The 25586-nt window shown below is 42.1% G+C and overlaps 4 protein-coding genes across 6 annotated transcripts in view; 2 read left to right on the top strand and 2 right to left on the bottom strand.

Annotated features, from left to right (window-relative positions):
* The window catches only part of LOC136437368 (PDZ domain-containing protein 8-like), a 33866-nt gene extending 24659 nt beyond the window's left edge, over positions 1-9207 (bottom strand). For 2 of the 3 annotated variants that reach the window (XM_066431948.1, XM_066431947.1), the window contains exons 1-6: positions 9055-9207; positions 8484-8649; positions 6753-6962; positions 5451-5540; positions 4808-4984; positions 4180-4260 (exon numbers count right to left, since the gene is read on the bottom strand). In XM_066431948.1, coding sequence (XP_066288045.1) covers positions 4180-4260; positions 4808-4984; positions 5451-5540; positions 6753-6962; positions 8484-8633 — 708 coding nt within the window. In that variant the 5' untranslated portion in view covers positions 8634-8649; positions 9055-9207. The remainder of the gene's footprint in view (positions 1-4179; positions 4261-4807; positions 4985-5450; positions 5541-6752; positions 6963-8483; positions 8650-9054) is intronic. The other variant, XM_066431949.1, reaches the window with a different exon arrangement.
* Positions 50-4174, top strand: LOC136437384 (leucine-rich repeat-containing protein 15-like). The gene is made up of 2 exons (XM_066431978.1): positions 50-68; positions 1222-4174. Exon 2 carries the CDS (start codon positions 1224-1226, stop codon positions 3108-3110), a length of 1887 nt encoding a protein of 628 aa, XP_066288075.1. The 5' UTR covers positions 50-68; positions 1222-1223; the 3' UTR covers positions 3111-4174.
* Positions 9208-9213: 6 nt separating the features above from the next.
* LOC136437408 (transmembrane protein 185A-like) lies at positions 9214-17492 on the top strand. The gene is made up of 9 exons (XM_066432010.1): positions 9214-9520; positions 9860-10036; positions 10442-10649; positions 11184-11267; positions 11769-11945; positions 12785-12908; positions 13263-15415; positions 15825-16050; positions 16494-17492. Exons 1-7 carry the CDS (start codon positions 9483-9485, stop codon positions 13490-13492), a joined length of 1038 nt encoding a protein of 345 aa, XP_066288107.1. The 5' UTR covers positions 9214-9482; the 3' UTR covers positions 13493-15415; positions 15825-16050; positions 16494-17492.
* Positions 17183-24127, bottom strand: LOC136437409 (uncharacterized). Its single transcript, XM_066432011.1, has 13 exons — positions 24013-24127; positions 23648-23701; positions 22413-22523; positions 21849-21965; positions 21279-21371; positions 20759-20872; positions 20300-20362; positions 19927-20037; positions 19315-19431; positions 18851-18943; positions 18058-18171; positions 17601-17651; positions 17183-17296 (listed from the first exon to the last, which is right to left on the bottom strand). The coding sequence occupies exons 2-12, from the start codon at positions 23693-23695 to the stop codon at positions 17625-17627; spliced, it is 1008 nt and encodes a 335-aa protein (XP_066288108.1). The 5' UTR covers positions 23696-23701; positions 24013-24127; the 3' UTR covers positions 17183-17296; positions 17601-17624.
* Positions 24128-25586: the final 1459 nt, after the last annotated feature.

The raw sequence follows: 25586 nt of genomic DNA on the forward strand, positions 1-25586 counted from the left end.
AGGAAACAGTACGTATTATGTCTATTTCTTGATCAGATTACGTTTTAACAAGATTTCACAAGTGACAGGTGTGTAACTTGGAGTCAGTGAATTGTCATGATTGTGTATGTGGAAGCAATTTGGGACAGAAACTAGTAAGAATCTGGAAAATTGCTTTAGACTACGTGCATGCACAATTGTTCTACTAAAATGTACAGAACACATGCAGGGCTGTCTTCTGAACCTTCATGGAAAAATTTGACAACTATGTTCATGTAAAGTATTCATTATGTTGTATTGCTTTAGAGTCCCGGCATACATATCATGTGAAACTGGGCATGCTGGGCTGGGGGGCAATAATGTTCCTTTTGATGACAGTTGAAAACAAGAACACATCTACTTGCACAAAATACCCAAGTTGGGGGAGGGGGGCAGGAGCAAAATCACAAATGTTTGAGCAGGATACTTTCAGATAAGTTTAAAATAATTTTTTATGACAACCCTCTCTATTATATATCTGTAAAATGCAGGTAAAACATTCCAGGCAGATCACTTGCAAAATTTATTTTACAGTCTACGTATTGTATTATTCTGCAATCAGTATTTTGCATCAATCAACCGTCCAGATTGTCATACTTACAATTTCTATTTCAATTATCATTCCGGAGGCACAGTATTGCCATACATTTCCTGCAGTGCCACATAAATCATCTACACATAACTGTCAAAATGTGCACTTAGTCTATTTAAACAACAGGTAGCATTACCACTTCATGATTAGGTACATGTAACGTTAGAAGGGTTCTGCTTTCTATACAAACAATGCCTCATTCACACACCACCATAACAGACAACAAACAGCGGGCTCTGGAACAACCAACATGACAGAAGCAGACAGCTACACACTTAAGTTAAACCACATTGACTGCTTGAAGGGAACTGGGAAGACATAACAATTTGATACTTACTGGAAAATTTTATACACCGTCTCAGCTGTCTATTTCACATACCTTTTATTCCAAATGGTCAGATCCGAACACACAATTTTCTCTACCCTGTAGCTAGTTCCTTCTCCCTTTTTCTGGAATAGCTTATTAATAATAAGTACTTAACACTGACCATTTTCAAAATTACTAAAACTTGTCTTCTAAGATCTTTGCTGCTATTGTTCCATACTTTCCATGACAGTAAAAAATGTATCATATTTAGCATTGTTGACACTCCCTACTTGTCTTTCAGCAGTGATGGCTCACAGACAACATGTACCCCTGGTGCACCTGTGTCTCCTACTACTGTTCATCTGCACCAGCACCAGTGCAGACGACTGTGTCTGCACTTCCCAATACTTCTGCAACTGCAACAGCAAAAACCTGACGGGCGTCCCCCAGTCCCTCAACTCCTTCGTCACCATCCTCGGTCTCGGGAACAACCGCATAAACACCCTCGAAAGCAATGACTTAAACAGGTATACCCACCTGGAGCACCTGTACCTGTACGGCAACCGCATGACTACAATTTCCACCGGAGCCTTCAGAAACCTAGAGAAACTGTACGAACTTGAGCTTGAAAATAACGAACTTGTTGTTCTGAGAGCAGGGGTGTTTCAAGGACTTGGTAGCTTGCATACGTTAGAGTTGAATATCAACAAGCTGCAGACAATAGAAGCAGGTGTGTTTAACTCTCTGGGCTCTCTTGTTGTGCTGTACTTACACTATAACGAGCTACAGGTCCTTACACCAGAGATGTTTCAGGGACTGGGGAATCTGAATCAGCTTCATCTGTACAACAACCTCATCACAACCGTGCATCCCAGGACTTTCTCCCACATGACCAAACTACAGTACCTCTACCTCTTCTACAACAAGATTCACACATTTGACCTCAGCAGCGTTTCTGGCCTGACCAACCTCCGGAGGATTTCCCTCTACAACAACAACTTGACGACCGTTCCACAAGGGGACACGACACCAAACTTGTCCGGCGTAACACACTTCAACATGCTCACAAACAACATTGCAGAAATTTCTGCAAACTCCTTTTCCGGGTTCGACAGCCTGCAGTACTTGAGGCTTTCATACAACAAGATCAGCACTATCCATGAAGATGCTTTTAAAACTCTTCATGACTTAAGAGAACTCTACCTAAATGGGAACAGTCTCAGATCACTAGATGGACAGATATTTTCAGGGCTTGGAAGTCTTCGTTCACTCTCCCTTGAACAGAATGAAATAGAATTCATCTCATCTGACGCCTTTACTGGACTGACGACACTCACCTATCTAAAGCTAGAAGACAACAAGCTGAAGATTTTTCCCGTTGAACCCATGTTGGGGCTACGAGTGTACAACTTGTACTTGCAGAGAAACCTCCTCACAAGTCTGCCGGACATGGCCTACCGTCTGCTGGACCGTACATCAAGGGTGATTCTTCATCAGAACCCTTGGAATTGTGACTGCAGAATGATAGACTTTCGCAGGCTGATGAGAGGCCGATCCTTTGAGGACCAGATAGTCTGTGACAGCCCAGACGAGCTGCGCGGAACGTGGCTAAAAGACGTACCACTTCCCGATCTTACCTGTGCCATCCCTTTGATCACCTGGTTTGAAGTAACAAACAGCAACCCTCTGAAGGAAGGCGACACGTTGAATCTGTTTTGTGAAGTCTGGGGGTCCCAGAACCCAGAAATAACTCTCCGGCTACCAAATGGCAAACATGTGCTCTCAACACTGGAGCAAAAGGGAAGAGTACAAGTCCTGCCCAATGGAACTATCACAATAGACGACATCACAGGGAAAGATTCCGGGACGTATGTCTGCATCGCCAACGGCATAGGAGGGGACACAGAAAAATCGCTGTACGTTCCTGAAATAATGCCCAACCCCTTTGCACAAGATTCACTCAGCGGAGTCCACATGAGCAAGCTGGCAGGGGGGATCCTTGGAGCGATTGCTGTAGCGGCGCTTGTGGCCCTTGTGGTGGGTACAGTCTGGTACAAGAGGAGGAGGACCCAGACAGATGAACAGGTGTTGGTAGACAATGCACAGGTGAACGAGACACCTGAAGCTGCAGGTGAAACAGCAATAGATGTGGCAGGCACAACAGAAAACACTACCACTGAGACCCGAGCATGACAAGACTGTTGTCACATTTCACATTCTGACTTTGAAAAGAGGCTGGAAACCTTAAATTTCCCACAATATTTCAAATTAATTTCCCTCTAGACTTGACTATGTATTAAGCAGATCAGGATATTTAAAAAGCTGTACATGTACAATAACGATTAACCCTCTTCTGAGTTCTGCTGTAACCAAGGAACTTTAATCTAAAACAGAGCAGTAACTTATTTGCTGCACAGATGTAACGTAGGGAGAAAGTTAAATTGACCATAGCTATGCAAGCAAAATATTGCTTCTACAACATATCAGATGGGAAGAATATATTCAAAATGTGTACAATGTAACTTATTGTAAGATAAGTAAGTGTAATTCAATTGAAATGTGCAGATGAGATATGCTAAACAGACATGACACCAATCGACTTACATTGTACACAGAATACTACTACAGCGCATGATATAGCTAGACTGTGGTAATTTTCAGTGTCCATATAAAATGTTTATGTGCAGGACATGTATATTTAACCAGATATTTACCCAGACATTTAACCAGACATGTGTATGATATAATCTAATTATTTTTTGAAGCTAATGATTTGTACAGGTACATATGTATTAACTTGGTGTCAGTTTGTTTTGATTCTAGAACTTGCAGTCTTGTGTCAAATATATATATAACGCTGCTAAATTTATTGTATGCCTAGATTTCAACAGATATCATTAACATATGTGCTGCTGTTATGAGTAACAATGTTTTGAGTGACAATTTTCAGATTATACATAATTACATTATTTCCATATAGACATGACCATGAGCCGAGTTAGACTTAGTGAAACTGAAGACCATCGACATAGCAAAAGGCATGATAGAAAAAGAATTTGTTACAGTGTATAACTTATAGCCAAGAAGTTGTGAAGATATGAATTTACAAAGCTTGTTTAACAAGAAACATATTTTTTTCAGCTATATAGCATACTTGCAATTGTTGTAGCATTGACTTTATTTGTGTTATAATATACGCTCATGCAAAGAGTAGATATATTCAGAGTATCAATAAAGGAAAACAACAACAACAAGAACATACCTGGTTGATAATGATAGAGGTTAATTGGGGGAAGACTCGGCTGCCAAACTGGGACTGGGCATCAAATTCCAACTCTGGTTCCTGGGGAAAAAAGACACATCATCACAACACAATTCACAAATCAAGTATTACTTTAGTAAGTAGCTCCTGCACACAAACATCTATCATCATCATCATCATCATAATTATCATGATTATCATAGAAGAAACACTGACAATCAAAAAGGCAGAGGCAAAAAAGATGTGGAAACAATCACGAGATAGAATGTACTTAGAGGTCCTGCTTTCAAATTCCTACGTAGCAGGTCCCAAATATTGTGCCCTAGGAAAGGCACTTGACTTAGCAGACCATGGCCCATTTCCTCACTCGACTAATGGAAAATGAGTTTCAGCTTCAATTAGAGATGGCCTTTCGGATGGGACATAAAGCCAGTAGTCCCGTGTTTGAACCCACTTTACTCACAGACAAGAGTGTAGGGGTCCCACCCAGCATGAGTAGGTGTTCTACCAGTCTGCTCTTACACAGCCTGTACTTAATGTACACCAATGGTTGTAGCTTGAGGCAATTTATTAGCTGTGCAAAACAAATACACCAGGAAAGAGCAGCAAAAAATTACAAAGAGATTACCTCATAGAAAGAGAAGGACCAATGGGAGAAGGGCTCTCTGCTGAACTGCAGGCGGACACGACCTTTCAGCTTGGTGACCTTGACAGACAGGTAGGCTGTTCTCCCAAACACAAGGTCAACATCGACAGCCAGGCGGAACCCGCCCTTGTAGTCAATGTCAAGGGCAATGTCTATGGTCTGGTAGGGAATAAAACTTGACATGTTACAAAGCAATCAAGCTTAAGAACAAGGCAATCAAGGGAATAACACTAAACATGTCAAATGTAAGACTTTACTCCCATATACAGCATATACATGTAGATATAGCGTCCTGCACAGACCTTCTGGGTGGCTGGCGGAAATTCTATAGCTTTTTTTACTGATTTGCTATGTTTTTAGATTGCTTGTATGTTCTTGCAATTGGTTATATGGCCGAACTTAATCAGTATGCCAACAGCTCTGGAGCGATTAAATTTGCAGCTGCAACTCTTCCTTAGTGATAGTAGAAAACAAAGTGAGCAAATCCTGTGTGCTACACGATGATAATGAATTTGACAGACAACTGATGGATCCAAGTAAAAACATACTTGACAAACTCATTGTGTATCAAGCTATAGCTGCTACTCTTTTGTCTCTTTTTACTTGTGATCAGAGTAGTCCTTACCCCGGGCATGCCATCCTTGGACTGCTTCACATCCATGATAATGGCCTTCTCAACAATGGGGAAGGTAGTGCCAAAGGAGTAGTCTCTCAGCTGCACATAACAACAACAAAGTTAAGACTCTATATTCAAATTGAAAAATTAATGTGTCTGATCTAGGGATGGGCAACCCTGACCCTAACTAACCCTGAATTACTACTGGAAGAGGTTTGCAGTCATGCTCAACTCAGGTGAGAATGAGTACCTAGCTTCATTTAGGGATGTCCTTTCCATGGGATATGACTTGAGGAGAGCCACACCACAAGGATGTTAAAGAACCCACCGCACTTATTGATAAAGCAGGTATCTCACTAGACTGTGGCGACCTTGCTGCAACCAAGCAAGTTGACAGAGTGCTTGATGAATTTCATCAATAAAAGAAACTAATCTTTTTACGCTTTATGTGTTATGTTGTCTTTCTAGTCATACTTGTACATTTCCCATGATATAGCCGTGGCGACTAACGAAGGGAGTTTTTGCTTGATATTACATATACTATCCCTTCTTAGTCGTGGGGCAGTACAGAATTTGACTTCTACTCGAGTGACGCCGGCCTTCTAACTTGCACGCCGGGCCCGATTCTTGTTCTCCCTGAACTCCCAACGCCCTTACCTGCGACGGCGGGCACTTCAGCGATGCCGGAAACCCCATGTTAATCCACAACAGGGCTTGATGCGGCAGAAGTCAATGGAAAACAACATCGGGTCCGCCATTTTTGGTCTGAAAATAGAAGGAGAGGAACGTCATCGCTACGTCATTGCTTGTACAGCCTGATTGGTCAAGCCCAGTCATGTGAGTAAACGCACCAATCAGGCTGTACAAGCGATGACGTAGCGATGACGTTCCTCTCCTTCTATTTTCAGACCAAAAATGGCGGATCAGATGTTGTTTTCCATTGACTTCTGCCGCATCAAGCCCTGTTGTGGATTAACATGGGGTTTCCGGCGTCGCTGAAGTGCCCGCCGTCGCAGGTAAGGGCGTTGGGAGTTCAGGGAGAACAAGAATCGGGCCCGGCGTGCAAGTTAGAAGGCCGGCGTCGCTCGAGTAGAAGTCAAATTCTGTACTGCCCCACGACTAAGAAGGGATAGTATATGTAATATCAAGCAAAAACTCCCTGCGTTAGTCGCCACGGCTACCCATGATATATCTATTAGTATTACAAATTGAAGGATAGCACAAATCCAATTTAGGTTGCAGTGACGCCCGCAACATGCCCCAGTCCAGTGAGACACCCACTGAAGCAAACCAACAGTAGTTCATCCTCACCCTGATTCTCTCCATCACCCTCCCCGCCGTCTTGCTCTGCACCAGCTCGGCAAACTCCACGCTCAGCTTCTTGTTGACCCAGCGGCGGATCCTGCCTGTGTCCTTCAGCTCGCGGAACAGGAACGCCAGGATCAGGTTCAACCACTCGCACGACTCCGACGACTTCTTACGCGTCTGGTCTGTCAGGTCCTGGAGTAGGTTCTCAAGGTTCTGTGGAGAAACAAATGTGAGAGTGAATCCATACTAGTAGCACAAAAACACATTGGTTCTATTTGTAAGTAGAAGAAAATAAGATGCAAAAGAATGACTATAGTAAATAGGTATTAGATTCATTTCATTTCATCATTCATTTTACCACTTGATACACTCAGGTCCCTTGACCAGCCATTCAGGTGTCCATGTGTTGCGTCACGTTTGGTGCTTTGTCACTTTTGGTGCCCAGGCACGGTTTGTGACAGTGCCCGCGTGTCACAAACCGTGCCTGGGACAAAAGCACGGTTTGTGACACTCGGACACCGTCACGAATCGTGCCCAACCGAGCACAGTTCGTGACACACAGGGGGTCTTATCCCATACTGTGCTTTTGGGCGGAGCTTAGTGTTTTGAGGGGGAGGAGTCTGCCCAACGCGTTTTTTCCCCTGCAGCCCGCCATCTTTTTTTTTCGAGGCGCTGGGATGAGAAAGAATCAGCGTAATTCTTGCTCATTGAAATACATTTCGCGCTTGTCTTGGATAATTTGGACTTAGAGTTGATGTGGCACAAACAGACTGACGTCTTATCACGAATATCTTCAACAGAAATACGTCCCGAACCGTGCCATTCACGACTGTGTCCTGAGGCACGGTTCGTGACAGTGCGCGAGTGTCACAAACCGTGCCTGGGGCAAAAGCACGGTTTATGACACTCGCGCACTGTCACGAACAGTGCCTGGGGCAAAAGCACGGTTTGTGACACTCGGGCACTGTAACGTTTAGTGCCCAGGCACGGTTTGTGACAGTGCCCGTGTGTCACAAACCGTGCCTGGGGCAAAAGCACAGTTTGTGACACACGGGCACTGTCACGAACCGTGCCTGGACAGTGCCCGGGGCTACAACTTTGAATTCCCGTAGCATTGATTTAGATCGGGCGAGCTGACTGCCTCAGGACGTCGAAGTAACCGGCAAGTGGCCCGATCCTAGTCTAGATCTGGTTTCCCAGGGTAGAATATTTTTAGTCTTACAAATTGTTTTTAGCATCTGTTCTAGACACTGTCTTTTTGTGCCACTTCAATTATAAGTCTAAGTTATTCAATTATTTTACAGAGCGAGAATTACGCTGTTCTTCCTTATCTCAGCACCCCGAAAAAAACAAAGATGACGGGGGGTGGGAGGACTGCGGTAAACAAAAACATGCTGCCTTATATCGAAACGCGGGCATGAATAGTTACATCACTGCCCCGTCAATCACAGTGATTGACAGCGCTTCCGGGCACAGTCTGTGACGGTCGGGCTGTGTCACGTTCTGTGCCTGGTAAAGCATGGTTTGTGACGGTACACCATGGATACAATACGCATAATATATAGTACAAACATGCAGTGCTTAGTTTTATCCCGGCTTTAATGATACATCTCATGATATACATCTCTATCTCCTGGGTTGAACAAAAAGTTGCAAGGAAAAATACCAATCTATTATCAGTAAAGAGGCAACTTTTATTTCACACAAATCATACATAAGTCCATGTGATATCACCTCGTGCAGCCTGGCTTTTTCGTACTGTTCGTTCTTGGGTTTCTCTGCTACAGGCTGCCTCTTCAGGTACCAGTAGGCCAGCAGTCCCTGTACCATCAGCAGGACCATGGCTCCCAGTACCATGGACATGATGACCACTGTCAGCACCATGGTGGAATATCTTTCACTGCACAGGTAGGAAACAAGAGGAGTCATGGATTAAATTATTTTCATCACAATTCACATACCACGCTACTATTGTGATTCTTCAATATACATGTAGTAGAATACATACTTCTTAATTTCATGTTGAGTAGAATTTCAATTTTTTAATTGGTGGATCTTGTTACATACAAATTATTTGACGTCACACACATATACCTGCATATCTCTAAATATCAAACTTCTGCATCTTACACCATATTATGCGGGTGATTTATTGTCCTTACATATCAACTTACCACATCGGTGTGAGAAATTACCCAAACACCGTCCAAATCATGAATATTTACATAAAATGAATGATGCCCCCCTCCCTCCTCAAGCAACATGACTTTTCAATCGTCTCTACTGGCTTATTGACAAAACCTACCGTCTAAATTTTCAACTCAACATCTGAACAGTGCGATGAGATATCCTGCCTGGTTCTACTTTGAGCTGAACTGTCCGAAATCTTGTGAATTCTCAGCATTTAAAATTGTTCGTCTGCAAAATAAAAATTCTCGCCGCCATCTTGGAATAAACCATCTGATCGGAGGGGGTTTAGAGAATTACTTCCGGCTGGGCTACGTCACTTCCGTGTTGGCAGGAATGAGATGATTTCTGCTTTTCCAAAGCAAAACCGCGAGGAAAATCAGTGTACGCCTTGGTTTACTGGTTGTCACCATACAAAAGTAGAGCTGATGGGTGGTACCATCTCTCAGAAAACAATGGCCTTGTTATTTTAACGTTGAAGTTGTTTTCAATCGGAAGAATCCAAAGTTATTGTTGCCCCCCTCCCCACCCACTCTCTGCATAAACATGAACTTGCGAGCGATATTTCAGGACTTCAATCCAAGGTAAGAAACATTTATTCATTAAAAAGAAGGCATTATTTTGAGCTGGAGCTATATGGGATTGGGAAATAAAATGGTATTTTATGTGTGTTTGACCTTCAAGCTAAGGCTATAAGTCAACGTTATGATTTAGTATCACTTTGATTTTATTATTGAGTTATAACGTTAATTAACTTTATAATGGGGAGAATTGGTGTGTTACATCTAGAGGCAGTTTACAGGTTATCAAAACTAACAAACAAACAAACAAAAACAGTAAGTTCCTGCTGTACTTCTGCCTGTAAGTTTGTGCTATGTACTTGTGCCAGTAAGGTTATACTACTACTGCACATTTCTTCACAGCAAGTTTGTGCTGTACTTCTGCCTGCTGCTGTTCTCGGTGCTGTTGGCCCTGAGACTGGACAGCACCATCCAGTGGAGTTACTGGGCTGTGTTCCTGCCTCTGTGGATATGGAAGGTTGTGGTCATCACCGGGGCAACCCGGGGCATCTACGTGTGGTGGAAACATCCCGAGTACAGGTCAGTATAGCTAGATGTAGTCCTGATGGCTGGTTGGTCTTTTGGTAAAGGTTGTTGACTTAGATATAGAATGGTCTTTAGCAGGCCCCAATGTTGTGCCCTTTGTCCCGTGTTTGAGGAGAGCCACACCTCAAGCACTTTACTAGTGAAGATCCCATTGCACAAAAGAGAAGGGGTCCATCCAGGTGTGAGTGGATCAAACCTTACTTACAGCTGGGCTGTCCAGTCTTATGCAGCTTTTACCTACTATACAAAACTGGTATGTTACGCCTAAAGGTGGTTTATTGGTTATGCAAATGAAACAGATATGATCAATTTTGCTTGTAAATGGTGAATGAAGGTGACGAGTGTATGAAACTTAAAACAGTTATGCTGCAACAAAAACACCTATCTACCCATGTACAGAACTGAAGGCGACAGCTATGTGGAGTTCAAGGCCATGCTGATCTGCCTGGGTCTGAACCTGCTCCTGCTGATGTTTGAGCTGCTGGCCTGCGATAACCTGGAGTTTAAACACCACCTGTGGCTGCTGGTCTTCATGCCGCTCTTCTTCATCTCACCTGTCTCCATCGCAGCCTGTATCTGGGGCTTCAGACACGACAGGTCGCTAGAGGTATGGAAAAGTCACTGGGGACAGCCATGTGTTTTGACACACTTACTATATAGTATGTTCCGACACCCCAACATTCCTACACCTCTATGTTAGGGTTAGGGTTATGGTTTAGGGGAACTTACTAGTAGGGGTACCAGTGTTGGAGCACCGGGGTATCAGAATGTAGGGGTATAACCACAGTCATTTGCCCAACATGCACACAATATGGATGAGTCATATGTGGAACAGTTTTCTCCCCAACCCCAACCCACCCCATACATGCCCAACTAGCGCTACCCGCTCCCATATGAACTTCTACAGGCATAAACTGTACAATCGGTTCGATGAATCAAACAATCAATGGAGAGGTGGATTCTTGGATGAATATGATAAGTCACTTTACTTATTAAGCTAGGACCTCTGACAACTACTTTCTGATGAATAGGAAGAAAATGCACTTTCCATAATTCCATTACAAAAACAACCATTACATTTAGTTTGTAGATGTTGTAGTTGCTAACATAAGTAACAATTCTTTGTTCTTATTTTTGACAGTTTGAAACCATCTGCTCAGTCAACATCCTACAGTTCATTTTCATTGCCCTGAGACTGGACCGTGTCATCCAGTGGAAATGGGTGGTAAGTAAAACTTGTTGTTGTTTTGACACAGAAATAACCTACACTTTTCCTGTACATTAAAATGCTGCAGAGATGTGGGAGGTACATACTGGAGTTTTTCACATCTTTGGTGTGATTGATTTCTAATGCAGATTGTGTTGTGCCAATGTGGACACTGAAAGTTTGTACCAATTCTTGCAGACTGCATTCATCCCAATGTTGAAACTTACAGTTTTCGTGTATTTTACGTGATTTCTTGCAGATTGTACTTGTGCCAATGTGGAGACTGAAAGTGACAATTTCTATGTGCTTTGCATAATTTCTTGCAGGTTCGTGCTTGTACTGATGTGAAAATTGACAGTTTTTGTATGTTTTGCATGATTTCTTGCAGATTGTGTTTGTGCTAAAGTGACTATGTACTGACAGTCTCCATGTGCTTTGCGTGATTCCTTGCAGATTGTGTTTGTCGTGATGTGAATACTCCCAGTTTTCATGTATTTACTTTTGTGTGATTTCTTGCAGATTGTGTTTGTGCCGATGTGGATCCTGATGTGCCTGGTGTGCCTTATAGTCCTGTACTACATCATCTGGTCTATACTCTTCATGCGCTCCACAGACGTCATGGCGGAACAACGGCGGGCACACCTCATCCTCGCAATCACTGCTCTCGCACTGGTTTTACCATTCCTCACCTTTGAGGTAAGCTTAATGAGCTTTGGGAACATTAATTGTCACTAAGGGCACCATACAGAGATCACTACAGGTAAGGGGTGGATCTCGGTTCGGCTTAAAAAGGTCTAAGTCCAAGTTTAGGTCCAGAAGTTTAGGTTCAGGTCCGGACCTGAACCTGGTCCTGATCCTGTGCAGTTGATGTTTTGTTTTATTAGACCATAGAGAATTAATACTGACACGTACGACTATAAAAGTTTCTTGGTGAGAAGACTTTTAAGATAAACCAGTGTTTGATATTTGAATGCTGCACTTATTTTAAATGCCTTTTTTTGTCAGAGGGGATCCTCGAGACTCAAAACTCTTTTAATCAAATAAAATAGAAAAATATATTTGTACTTTGTTTAGGTTTTTTGGACTCAGGTTCTGGCTTTCAGGTTTTTTGGACTCGGTTCTTGGATGTTATAAAGGTCCAAATCAGGTCCAGCGAACCGGTATCCACCCCTACTACAGGTCATAGTTTAATTGTAAAGATGCTTTACTGGAGGTCTAGCTTTACGGTCAGGATAAGTTTCCACTCCAGAAAGTTTACATCAAATATTTGATTACAATTGTGGTTGAATATGATAAGATTGCTCATGCATGTGTATATACTAGTAGATTGGATGGAAACTTGTTGCTTTACTTTCTATTGTAGTATTTCTGTTGTCAGCATTGAGCTCTGCTAAGGACACTCTCTCTAGAACTGTTTGTGTTGTGTCATTAGAGGAAGGATGACCCAGCATTGGCAGGTTATTTTCCTTTGGTTGTATAAAAAGAACTATGATATCCATGATTGTGTTGATGAACATGGCTGTGTGTATATGTAGGTCCTCCTGGCCAACAGACTGGATGGAGATAACCAGTACCAGTTTGTGGCCATCATGGCCCCCCTGTACATCTCCCTGCTCACTCTCATGGGGATGTCATTTGGACAGAAAGGAGGAAACCACTGTAAGTACTGGAACACTTCTTACAATTTTAACATGCTGTATGTATCGAAAGTCATTGTGTGTTGTACTTTTGAGTGTTTTTTTTTTTCTGAAATAATTGTACGCTGTGCATCTTCAACTATTCTTTGCTGCCTAACCCAGTATCCAATGGATAATTGGTAACCACATACTACTCTGATGTGCTGACGATTACAAAAGTATGCTAGAAGTTAAACATGATTATAGATCATTTAAATTTTATCTTAGAAATTGTGGGTGTATCACATGCCATGGAAAATACAGAAATATTTTACTGTGAGCAATAGAGCAATAGAATATGTATTATAGAAATCTGTGTGTTTTGTTACATCCACAGGGTGGTTTGGGATACGTAAGGACTTCTGTCAGTTCCTGTTGGAGGTGTGTCCCTGCCTGCGCGAGTACGGGAACATATCGTACAAGATTCACCATGACGATGACAACGAAGACTCAGAGGAAGACACCGTGGCGGATCCAACGTGCAGAGCCCCTCGGACCCACCACATCATCACAAGCAGCCCCACCAAATGTGTGGTGCCTGTCATCTCTATAGAGATGCCAGATTGAGCACGCAATGACTTCTGGGACATTTTTGGCAACCCCTTTTGGGTGGAGCCTGATGTTCTGTCCCCCAATGGTGTTTGAAACACACACATGTGTCAAAGGCAGGTGGCTTGTGGTCAGACAAAGCAGGCTTTGTATAAACACGTCCATCTTATGTACAAAATTCTATTTATTTAACCTTGAAAAAAGTCGCACCTGAAAAGCACCTGCTAAGATGTACAATGTAGCTGCAACAGGTGATGGTACAAAGTGTACAGGAAAGTTAAGTTTGTTGCCAGGTGAAAATAGAAACATGTTATCAGAGATTTTGTATCAAGTAAGTGTAGAATAGTGAGGTGCAAAAGAAACTCATGTACATACATGTAAGACTCATATGAGAGTAGACATAGGTTTGGTATGTATGATACTGATACTATCACCTATGGACATGATATTGAGATCGCTTTTGGAGGACAGAGAAAAGTGGTGTAGGAGGATCCAGGAGCCATTCTGACTGACTGACTGACTGACATGATATTGTCATAACAAGGGTGTACCTTACTGTGATTCTGTTCAAGTTGATGTGTAGCACTTACTGAGACAACACCATATCACACTAACTGTGAATTCAGTAACTATTGTGGTGGATTTATTTTATTGTTTTTGCAGTGACACAAGAGGTGGAGAGGTCACAGCCTAAATCACTGCAAAAACATTTTCCCTCATGCCATGAAATAAATAACAAAAGTACATGAATTTACAGTATCATTCATAAATTCTGGTCAAATTGTTGTGTATGTCACTGTCTGAATTTTGTATGACACATGCACACCTATCGCAACAATGCCTTCAGTTTGGGGTCACACGCCGATCATGCAACATTATTTGACTTTATATTTGGCACTTTCTGGTGAATAACAGCTCAACTGCAACAAGCTTGTTGAAAGATGTACAATCATGTACAGGTACAACATTTCGTCAATCATGCATACAGAAAGTTCATGATTAAAAATATTGTATTACCTCTAAGCCTGCTTCAACCACCTATACCGGATAGCTTTGAATACTTGAACGTAATTTCGTCTTATTCATGTTGCTCTAGGTCTTATATTTCTGTGCCAATGTAAGAAATTAAGATATAATCATATGGTATCACATTACAATATGGTTAGATTATAATAGTTTTTGAACTGTTTTTCTGCACTACACGGGAAGCCCTTTCTATGGTTTTATGACTGTATACACTGTACATTAAAGATTGTAATAAAGTATGCATTCCTGAGTAAAATGTTAGCTTATCCCTGTGTTCTTACACAAGCAGACGTTCATTATTGTGCTCCAATACACATGTCAAAGTCGTCTTTTCGAGAACTCATGTTGTTCCAGGCGGCCAATTGTCTATCAAACCTTTCTACCAGCAGCTAGGAAATTTCCCACGTCGAGGGAGCCACTTTGAATTGTTTTTCAATCAACACGTAACATGTTTGGTTCGCCCACGGCAATGTCACCGTTAACGCCTTGTACAATAGGTCCGTAGCGGTTTATCTTTGTCTATACAGATACAAACTTTTTTCGACCAGGAAAGGACAATCTACGTTTGTCCACCACTTTAAAACAACACAATGCTATACCAACAGACTTTGTGATTCAGATAGACGTACGGAGATTATCCAGACATTGAAATGCATGTATGGGCGGAGCTTTGAGGCTTATAAGCCTTGCAGAGTTAACAAGTGAATCACTCGCTTGGTGTTCACGCCTGTCTGTACATACGTGTTCATTCAAGCTATCACCAGCATCACACCAGTCATGTCGGTTCAGTACCAGGCAGAGACGGCTTCAGCGGACACCACCTCAGCTATGGAGCAGGACTTGACGCAACAACCACAACCCTCTGTTAGATCGAAAAGGGCTACTAGGAAAAGGAAGAGGAGAGCTAACTCAGAGGTAGGCTTTTCTTTGGACTTTTTACACTGTAGTGGACGTGTGTGGACGAGGGGGTAGAAACCATCGAACTTTTCTAAATTCAGTGATCTGGCTTGCCGACGTTATGTGTATAACAGTTATTCATGATAAACTGTTCTACTCAGAGTATTTCAGGTATGGTTAGTCGAAAGGGTGTACAAGAAGTTAACCAAGCAGAGAATTAAACTGCATAAACATAGGGAAGTGGGGTGTAAAGTATTTTTGCTTAGCCGTAGCGACTAACGAAGGGAGTTTTTGCTTGATTTTACATATACTTTCCCTTCTTATGTAATATCAAGCAAAAACTCCCTTCGTTAGTCGCCACGGCTAATTTTTGCTGTGTTTATTGAAATCCTTGATTGAGCCTGGATTATTTTCATCTTTCGTGTAGAAGTTCAGAGTTCTAGCCGTTGGGAAGCCTGCGTGGTCCCCGCCACTTCAGGCACTATTAGACCTCGGAGGACATCTCAAGTACCCGATGGACTCGGACAAAGCAAGGACATTATATAAGATGGTGCCCTTCCACCAACTTATCGGTTGGGAAAAGGTCAAAGTTGGAGACGTAGTGAAGTTGGAAGGACCAAGGATCATAAAGGGCACATTGGTGAAGATTGGAAGTAAGTAATTTTTTTACATCATCATGTCATGTTAAAAAGATGCCAAGAAAATTATTTTCGAAGGCTTGCAGCATTTTATTTAAAGCATTGATTCCGGTAACTATATTTCCCAACGTATACACACACACATAATGCATATGACGAGTTAATGTATATTCCACCTATGTATGGGGAAATAAATGCGGGACATAGTACAAACGCCTGTCAATTAATGCAACGTCTCTCTTAGCCGTGTGCCAGCCAATTTTACAGGGTCGACTTCTGTAGTGTACTCAGAGACAAGGGTTCGAATCCCAGTCGTAGGAGCAGGATTACTTGTAACTTTACATTTGAATTATTATAAATTCACAAATAGATGTATTTATATCTACCATTGCGTAGCGCGTTATAGATTAGATGCTATGGATTGATAACAGACCTGAATTACTTCTATTATGAAACAGTCGTATCACAGCTGATTCCTCTCATGCTTGCTGACGCTGATACTCGGCACTACTATGGCAACACCGTGTATGACCTCGATCCCTACAGCTACCCCGTCAAGAAAGTCATACGGGTAAGAAACTACAGCAAATATCGACTGTTTGTTCATGTATAACATAAATTTCCATAGGTCAATGATGATAGACTGGTGCTTTGATTGCACTGAGTGGTATTCCTCATGCGCTTACGTTTGTACATTTCATTTTTGGTTCACCAGTATGTACAAGAAAATACAACCCAACGTCAACAGTGAACCTGAAAGAGATTGTTTTGACTTTTGTATTGGTTTGTCTTAACTGCAGCTGGTGAGGAAAATCACCGTTATTTTCATATTACTATTTAGGTTCCAAATGAAAGATCTTTAATAAAGCCGACGTCACACCGTGTCAACGACCGGCGGCCGAAATTGTTTATCACCGAAAGGTCACCGAATTTTAAAAATTCTCCAGAGAATCTAGCATCACATTTTTCGTCCTTTTGAGCTTACAGACCATGACGTGACTTCGACTCTCAAGCAAAAATGGGCCAAATCAAGCTGTTTTGTAAATGTAGTTCCACTAGTTAAGTCGCTTGTCTGAAAATCTTATAGAAAAGAAAGAAGAAGATGAGGCAAAGCTTAAGGAACTGAACCAAAACTTGTACACTGTGATGCGGACGCTGATTACTCTTTATTGTTGACAGTAAGACTTTTTCAGTTGTTGATTCAAAGTCAGTGACACAAGAACCAACGGTCTGCTTTCCAGCGCTGGTGATGACGTCAGTCCTGTGGACAATATTAGAGTATTAGTCATGCTCTTGTTACGAAAGCACACACATCTCCGTACTAGTAAACAACATACATATGTTGGGTAACTTGAATCACCCACACTTTCTCATCAAGCTTTTCTATCCGTAGATACCTTATGTTATAGATTATGGTCTATGTTTGCTCAAAATTAAAGACTGAGGTTGTGAACTGAGCTCGTCGAATGCCTTTCTTTTCAAATGACAAGATAGACTATGTCTGTCCGTTTAGTTAGCAGTTGGTTGACATCATGAAGAAACATGAATGATGGAAGTACACTTACAGCCGAGATGTCTGAGACGTTGGTTTAGGCAGCAGGACGGGCTGGCATGAACTGTGGGCAGAAATCAGGGCACTTTAGTCTATGCACAGTTAGAGGTCTTATTACTTAGAGAGCTTCAATCAATCATCCGCTGGCACCAGTATTGCGGCATAGCGATCCTTGGAGATTCTCAACAGAAACAACATTTTTGGGGATGCTGGCCACCGATCCGACTATTTACCGGAAGGCACCAGAATAGAACGGAATATACGTTAATGAGGGTTAAATCAATGATATGAGTTATTCAGGTGCATTCCGGTAAATAGTCAAACCCCTGGCATTCACTGAGTGATCTGGCTATTTGCCACTGGACCGTTCACTCGGAAATGAGACCCAAGTGAGCGAGATTTGGTATTTGTATGAATTACGTCGATAACGATTATGACCGAGTAGGCATTGGCAGATGAGAAACACTTACAGGCGCCACCATGGTGCTGAAGGAACTGTCCATCTCCGCCTTCATGGTGGTGAACAGAGTCCCGGCCTGCGCTTGGAACGACCTCAGGAGCTCCCTCTCCTGGGCGGTGGTCAGCTGTGAGTACCGTACAAGAACATGTCATACAAAGTGAAATAACATGCATGCCACAACGGCACACAATGAATATAGGTAGTCGAATGTACAATGAATGAATATAGAATGTACAATAAAGGTCTTCATTCATTGATATACTTGTTTTTTTTAAAATGGCTTAATGATTTGAAAATATAGGAGATTCCTAGATCTTTGAAGTGATAGTAATGTAGCCATTACAAGTGTACTCCTCGCACCTCTAACCATGACCGCTGTCAAAGGCCTACGTCAACCAACAAAAAGTCATGAAAAGGAAATGAACGTAAAAGAACGTTAGTAGGGGGGCAAAACCGTAACTTGTCTCCTTTCTTTGGCTATTCACGACCAAAAAAAGCTATAGATACCAATCCCTTTCAACGTCTTCCTTTTCACAAAGAAAAAAAAACACGAAAAGCAACAACATCAAAAGCACGATCTCGTCGGTGGAACAGTACTAGACTTAGCCTCTGCCAGGCTTCAGAAATCGGCCCAATAGACGAGTTGGCCACAATTTGCCACGTCGGGAGCCTGTGAGGAGTCGCCTTCTTCTTTGAAGTTCACTAATAGCAATTGAAGTGGCGAAGTTTTCAAGCCACGTCTGGAGATTTCCAGTCACGTCTGGAGCCTGGTAGAGGCTATACTAGACTAAGAATGGACGTACCGGGACGATGTTCTCCCTCAAGAAGCGGCGAGCCTTACGCCACGCGTCAACCAACTTGGTGTCCATGTTGCTCAGTCCCCTCACAAGGTCCTCCTGAAGAAGGGGGGACAGGGGCATCGTTAGCAAAGCCCACGCTTTTTTGCATGATGATTTTTAGCATGTTATTAGCCTATCTACATTTCAGAAGCATATCTTATATTCAAATGTTCAGGCATCCAATCCCAAGGTTACATAGCATATAAGTGAGAGACAGAGAGAGAGAGAGAGAGAGAGAGAGAGAAGAGAGAGAGAGAGAGAGACAAGCAGACATACATACATACAGATAAATAAACAGATGAAAACTTTGAGAGAGAGACTGATGGACAGAATGGAAAAACAAATGCAGAGAGACACATCTCAGTCTTGCTGTAGCACACGATCTAAACAAGTCTTGCTGTAGCACATGGTCGAAACACACTACGTACATCGCTGTCCTTGTGGAGCCTGAAGAAGTCGGTCCACCTCTTGAAGACAGTCATGGTGCGCTCCGTCATCTTCTCATTCAGGGTCTTCACCTTCATACGAACCTCACGGCTCAATTGCTGCAAAAGGATAAAGTCGCCTTTTATACAATCTGTACGTCACACGTCTTATAGAACAGTCGGATTTGTAAAACTATCAAGATACAGAACAGTAGTATCTGGAAATGTGTGTTCGTATAATATGTTGTATAAGATTTTTCGTATTTCTGTTTATGTCGAATTTGTCGTGAACCATCAAATAAAACTGACGTTTTAAGAAAATTTTTTTTATCATAATCAATCTAAACATAAAACATACACGCGTATACAAAGTTATGAACGTCATCTGTTGTCCAGCCTCCTCTGAAATATCAGAGACATGAGGCAATTGGTACTACTTCTTACACGAATGAAAATGGGAAGAACAAAGTACATATATCTTACCTAATTTATGTAGCTTTTCGGTGGCGCTGTAATATAAGTTATTGTATTTGTGTGCAGCACCACTAAGTCCATATCTTTGTGTCCTGTGTTCCTAATAAAAAAAGTACATGTACATGTGTGAAGATGCCTTACGTCCTTGATCTTGTCGTCAAACTCGGCGCGCAGCTGGAAGTTGACCTCGCGCAGCTTCTGACCCATCAGGAGGGAGTACTGCTTCACGGAGTCGGCAAACGGAGACAGGCCCTGTGCGTTAACACAAAGACACCGTAGACTGGAGATTGTACTTATGCTAACATCTTCATCAGTCCAAGTGCTTACGCGCGCACCGTCGGGGTTATACCACCCCTTCCGGGGTAACATACTTTCATCGGCTGATACAAGACGGGGATGCGCCAGACACATACATCATGCACTATCAAAATACGGTAAAGAAGTATACATCCGTAAAATGTTGCTATCCATTGTGATATATACCACACTAGAACTGATTTTGAATGTTACATACGGGTCCGGCATCGTCGGTCAGCGTCTGTGCGGCGGTCGCTTCCGCCTGCAGCTGCAGGATGGTCTGGAAAAGAACAAGGAACATGTATTTGAACGTTGTTACTTTTATTCATCAACGAGTCCTCATGCAATTAACGCGTTAACATTAGTACGAGTAGGCACATTTTGTACAATTGTAGTATGAACGTGAGGAAAGTAATGTACATGTATGCACATTTACAACATGGCTTTGATAAGAGATAGGCGGAATGTATCAGTATAGGGTCTATCAGGCATTTTGGGTCAAGATTTTAAAAACCACAGGAAGGTCAAGTTTGGGTCCGAGAACAAAGGAAGTTTAGAGACTGCCCCATCAAGATGTTTCTTGGCTTTACAATATAAAACGGCTATATATAATGATAAGTTATCGGTCATGACGGATCCAAATGATGGATTGTGAGGTTGTCGGAAACAGGCGTACCGGCTTGAGGTTGGCGTCAAAGAAGGTGGCGAAGGACGTCTGCATGGTGGCGGCCTGGGCGGACATGGTGGTCCAGTAGCTCCTCATGACGCGACGCTCATGGTCAGTCAACAGCTGCAACAGACAAACACTTAACTTCTGATAATGGTACTTATACAAGTAAAAAGTATGTTAAATTGTCGGACTATTTTTTATGTAGAGGTCTGACAGAAGTCAAGGATTGTGCCTTCAGTATCTAGCAACTCTTTCATGACGGTGCCTTGGAAATATAAGCCGGAAAGAAGGTGGTGACTGGAAGCTGACAGAATTCCGAGTGGCGGCGCCCGTAACTACTGACATTGCTAAAACTACTTGTGTTATCTAGAGCAAGGAGGTTAAAGGGGCCTCCTTGACTAGCACAAATACCCGACAACTAACTAAATCGACAGTGATTTGTAACGATGCTTTAGCTGTTACTTTCGCAGATAAATGAGGAAAGTGTACATATTAATGGAAACTTCATTCAGTCATATATTCTTACCGGCTTGATCTGGTTTTGGTAGTAGTTTTGGGCCTCTCCGTGAGCGCGAGCCATCTTTGCGCTAAATCCAACCAGTTTGCGGGCCAACGCTCTCTGTGAAAATGCAATGCATATATAAATATGCATATACATTGTATAGATTTATATATACTGTATATGTATGTAGCTGATGAATTGAAATAACATGGCAAAACGCTTCACTTCGCTGACCGCAACTTGTCATATTGATGTCATTCGAACCGTTAATCAGAACATTGGGATAGTCTATAAGTGCATACTCCGACTAGGCAACTTGCTACCACACCTACAGGACTGCATGGTAAGGAAATAAAATAACACAACATGGCAAAAGATACACCAATATTTCGTGCATCCATGGATAAAACGTTCCACTCGCTGGCCGCAACTTGGCAGTCCTGTATGTCATTCGACTCGCTACTGCTAGTTAAAACATTAGGATATAAAGTTTATAAGCGCGTACTCCAGCTAGGCAACTTGCCTCGAGGAGTCGAGGAGGAGAAAACGCTGATCTATCGTGGCGATGGGAAAAAAATGGAAAAATGGACTCACGTCGTTCTCCCTGTTCTCCTGGTAGGTCACCTTCCACTTGTCGAACAGAACCTGCATCTTGGCGTCCATACGGTCCGCGGAGTTCTTCAGCTTCAGACGGATCACGGGACGCAGTTCCTACAACAGGTGCATGACGAACGGCCAATTAGAACTTCAAAAAGGGATTTCATAGTTTAAATGACAGCGCAGTTTCTGAAAAGTTTTGCGCCATTTTCCTTGCTTGCCGTGATGTCTCATATCTATCTTCAAGTGAGTTCAATATCATTTTTATCGCATTGACGTATTCCCCTATTGATTTATTCTAATCGTTGATTAGTTAATAGTCGGTTGATATTGATTGATTGATCCATTTATTAAATACTATGAGGGAATGGCAATTTCGAAAAAAGCATTACAGTATCATCAAAATTCCACACCGCCTTTCCGAATGTTCAAACCCAATATATACATAACATTTTAAGCATGGGCTGACGGACACATGGACGGATCAGTTGAAACTGGTAGTTCATGTGTCTTCTTTTCACGAGGCTAAGCAGAAGGAAGAAGCCTGAGCTCCGTCTTCACCTGCTTGATCTTGTCGTTGAACTCGCCGGCAGCCATGACGCGGAAGCTCCGCAGGGACGTGCTGACCAGCGCCGAGTAGTCCCGGACCTGCAGCGCGAACGGGGTCGGGTCCTACGGACGGGATATGGAAAAAAACGTACATCAAGGTCCACTGCAGTACCGTAGAAATACACCAGGAGACCCATTCTCGAACTTGACCTTCGTCTTACCGACACATACCCGCCTACAAAATACATTAACATCCATAAACAGCTTCTCGAGTTATGCGATTTACAAACCAAACACAAAAGATCTAAAGCAAAACCGAAAACATAACCTTCTGGCGAAGGCAAGAAGAGTTTGAATACCTCAGTGAAATAGTTAGAGTTTCTGGTATGTTTTACTTTATTGTAGTTCATAATTATGCAAATAAGGTTTTGATTAACATTAAATATCTTCGTTGATAACTCCCTGAGCTATTCCGTGGGAAAGCCCGTTTGGAGAGACTATGTTCTTCTAGCCTCCATGGCAGGCTGTATTGCGGCCTACGCAATGTCAATACGCCAGCCGTTTCCGTAGAGCCTGTTATAGAGGCTGATGTTAATTGATACCCCAGAGATGGCGTGGCATCTAGCGATAACCTTTTATCGCTTCCTGTTGGAATTTATTTGGAGACATCCGTCTCTGCTTGCGTCATCTCCTCTCATATTTACACGCTAGGTGAGCCAGGTGGGCGATTCTCACGGACCGAAGCCGGTCATGTAGATACATACCTTAAGATTTTCTCTACACCTGCTTTAACTACATTATACATCACATGCATACCTTTCAGATGTGCAGCAGTTATAGGAATAATAAAATCGAAGCACCTAAATCATAAAATCTTAACACATGAATCATGTACTAAGATTTGCTTTCTGTTGGCCACTTTTTTTTCCTAACTGCTTTATTTGAGATTTAACGTACGAATTCGAAGCGATGACTTTGCGAATTTGATTCTATACGAACTTGCAATGTCCGGGATGTGGGGAACAATTAAACATAGACTGATACATCAAAACCTCAAAAATTTTTCATGCAATATCTTACATCAACGCCTTTTTCCAGGGTTGTCATTTTTCATAAGGGTTCCGTTATCCTATTTGCATAATGTAACGTGATGCACATAAAGAATACATAACTATGTATCCTAACCAGTCTAAATCTTATTTGATTATAAGTGAGATCCAGCTCAGCAAGGAGTACTCCAAACTTACCGCCTGCACATAGACGGCGGCGAGCACCACCAACACGAACACCTTCATTCTGAACTGAAAAATAACAGCGAATAGAAATAGTCTTATTGATGAAATGACAAACACCATTGTCAGGTTTGTTATACTACTTTTTGGTTTGATTTTAGTACTTCTTTGATAAACTACCATAAAACGACGCATACCTGAAGAAAATCATCATCTTTTTTTGGCCAAGTAAGAACCGAAAACGTCTATTAACGTCTTCTTAGAACTGAAGAAAAAAAAAATCGAATTGTATTTCCAACCATCAGCATTTTGACGATCACTAACTGGCACATATCAATGATAGTACAAAAGAGAAATTATATAAGAAATTGAAGACACACCTGCTCAAGGAGACTCGGAGCGAACGGTGGGAAGATGTGGAGGAGAGTAACTTAACACCGCGAAGACACCGTCTTTTATAGACCTGATGAGGCCAAAATAAGTCATTATATGTTTATCGGGTCGCCCTGACGCTGTTGTTGCTGGGGCATTGTTGTTTACTTTATGACAAAGCGCAAATTAAAATATCATGCTGTATTGGGTAAAATACGATGTTTAAGATATTTAAGAGTTGAACATAACATTCAGTGGTTGTCACTATAACTTGCTCATGATGATCTTAATATGAAATAAAGATATAATTATCATCTTATGTTATAGGTGTTGCTATGACAGACATACAGCGGGTGCTTCAGAACGTGGACAGCTCTTGGTCCTCCCCGCCGGACTACGCTAGCTGGCTGAAAAATCGGGAAATGTAGTCAATAGGAGAATACTTTGCAGGGAAGTTTAGTCACCATAGTCTCAATTATCCCAAATTGTTCCCCTTACCGCGGGCTCTCTCTCCTGGCCAATTATTCACCCTCTTTTTGTCGAATTTTACCATCCATAACCTATTAGAAAAGCCTGGTGGGGGCCAGTAAACTTATTCCTTCTGAGATCGTCTCTACCTAGCTACTTTTCTTTTTCAATATGTTAATTATTGCATGATCGGTACCGCCAAACATGTCTTGTAGTTAATTTGGCCAGGGCCTAACTAAATGTAGAAACCAGAACAAATAACAGGGGTTATCAGTTAGGTTTTATTTGTGTTGAGCCGTCAAATAAGTTGTGTTGGAGCCGATTGGTATGGCGAGGATTCTTACATCTTTAGAATAAACTAAATTTGCTCAAGTTGTTGAAATTCTCCGGAAAAAACTTGCGGCCTCCTTACGATTAGTCCGAAGGTCTGTAACATTGAAAGCTGATGCAATCTTATGTTTCCAATTCTTGCTAGACATTTGCTGCCATTAAACAGTCTTCGTCTTGTTAAAAGTATCACGTCTTAGGTTATGAAATCAAGTTAGACGGGAAAAATAGTACATGCGAGATCGACCAAATAGTTTAAGTTATATATCCACTGACTGAGCACAGCACTGGTATGTTCTTCTAAATCTCCCCGAAGTTCAAATCAATCAGATGCATCTGAAGTAAATGATCGCATGAAAGCTCATCTGTGTTGGTAGAGTACATATTGGAAATTTTAAACTATAATCCAACACAAGGAGTTGAACTAACCATAAATTTTCGGCTGGACACTCCAACCTTCGTCAGATGTTAACATCTGACGAAGGTTGGAGTGTCCAGCCGAAAATTATAGTTTAAAATTTCCAATATGAAGTAACTGATATTTGGAAGTGTGGGAAAACCTCTTGTCGGGTAAATACTATATATGTGTGTCCGCACTTTAATTAGCCTCCATTGCAGGCCCCGCTTTCCAACTATATAACAATTGCCAGGTTCTGATCGCAACCGGGGTTTGACTGCACGCATGAGGATACACAGCCTGCGAGGGGTCTGTAACAGAGGCTAAATGTATGTATAATGTACGATAGGCCAATGACATGTCCTGGACGGCAGCTGTTTTTTCTCTCAT

The sequence above is a fragment of the Branchiostoma lanceolatum genome, chromosome 6, assembly GCF_035083965.1.
Source record: "Branchiostoma lanceolatum isolate klBraLanc5 chromosome 6, klBraLanc5.hap2, whole genome shotgun sequence".
NCBI classification, from domain to species: Eukaryota; Metazoa; Chordata; class Leptocardii; order Amphioxiformes; family Branchiostomatidae; genus Branchiostoma; species Branchiostoma lanceolatum.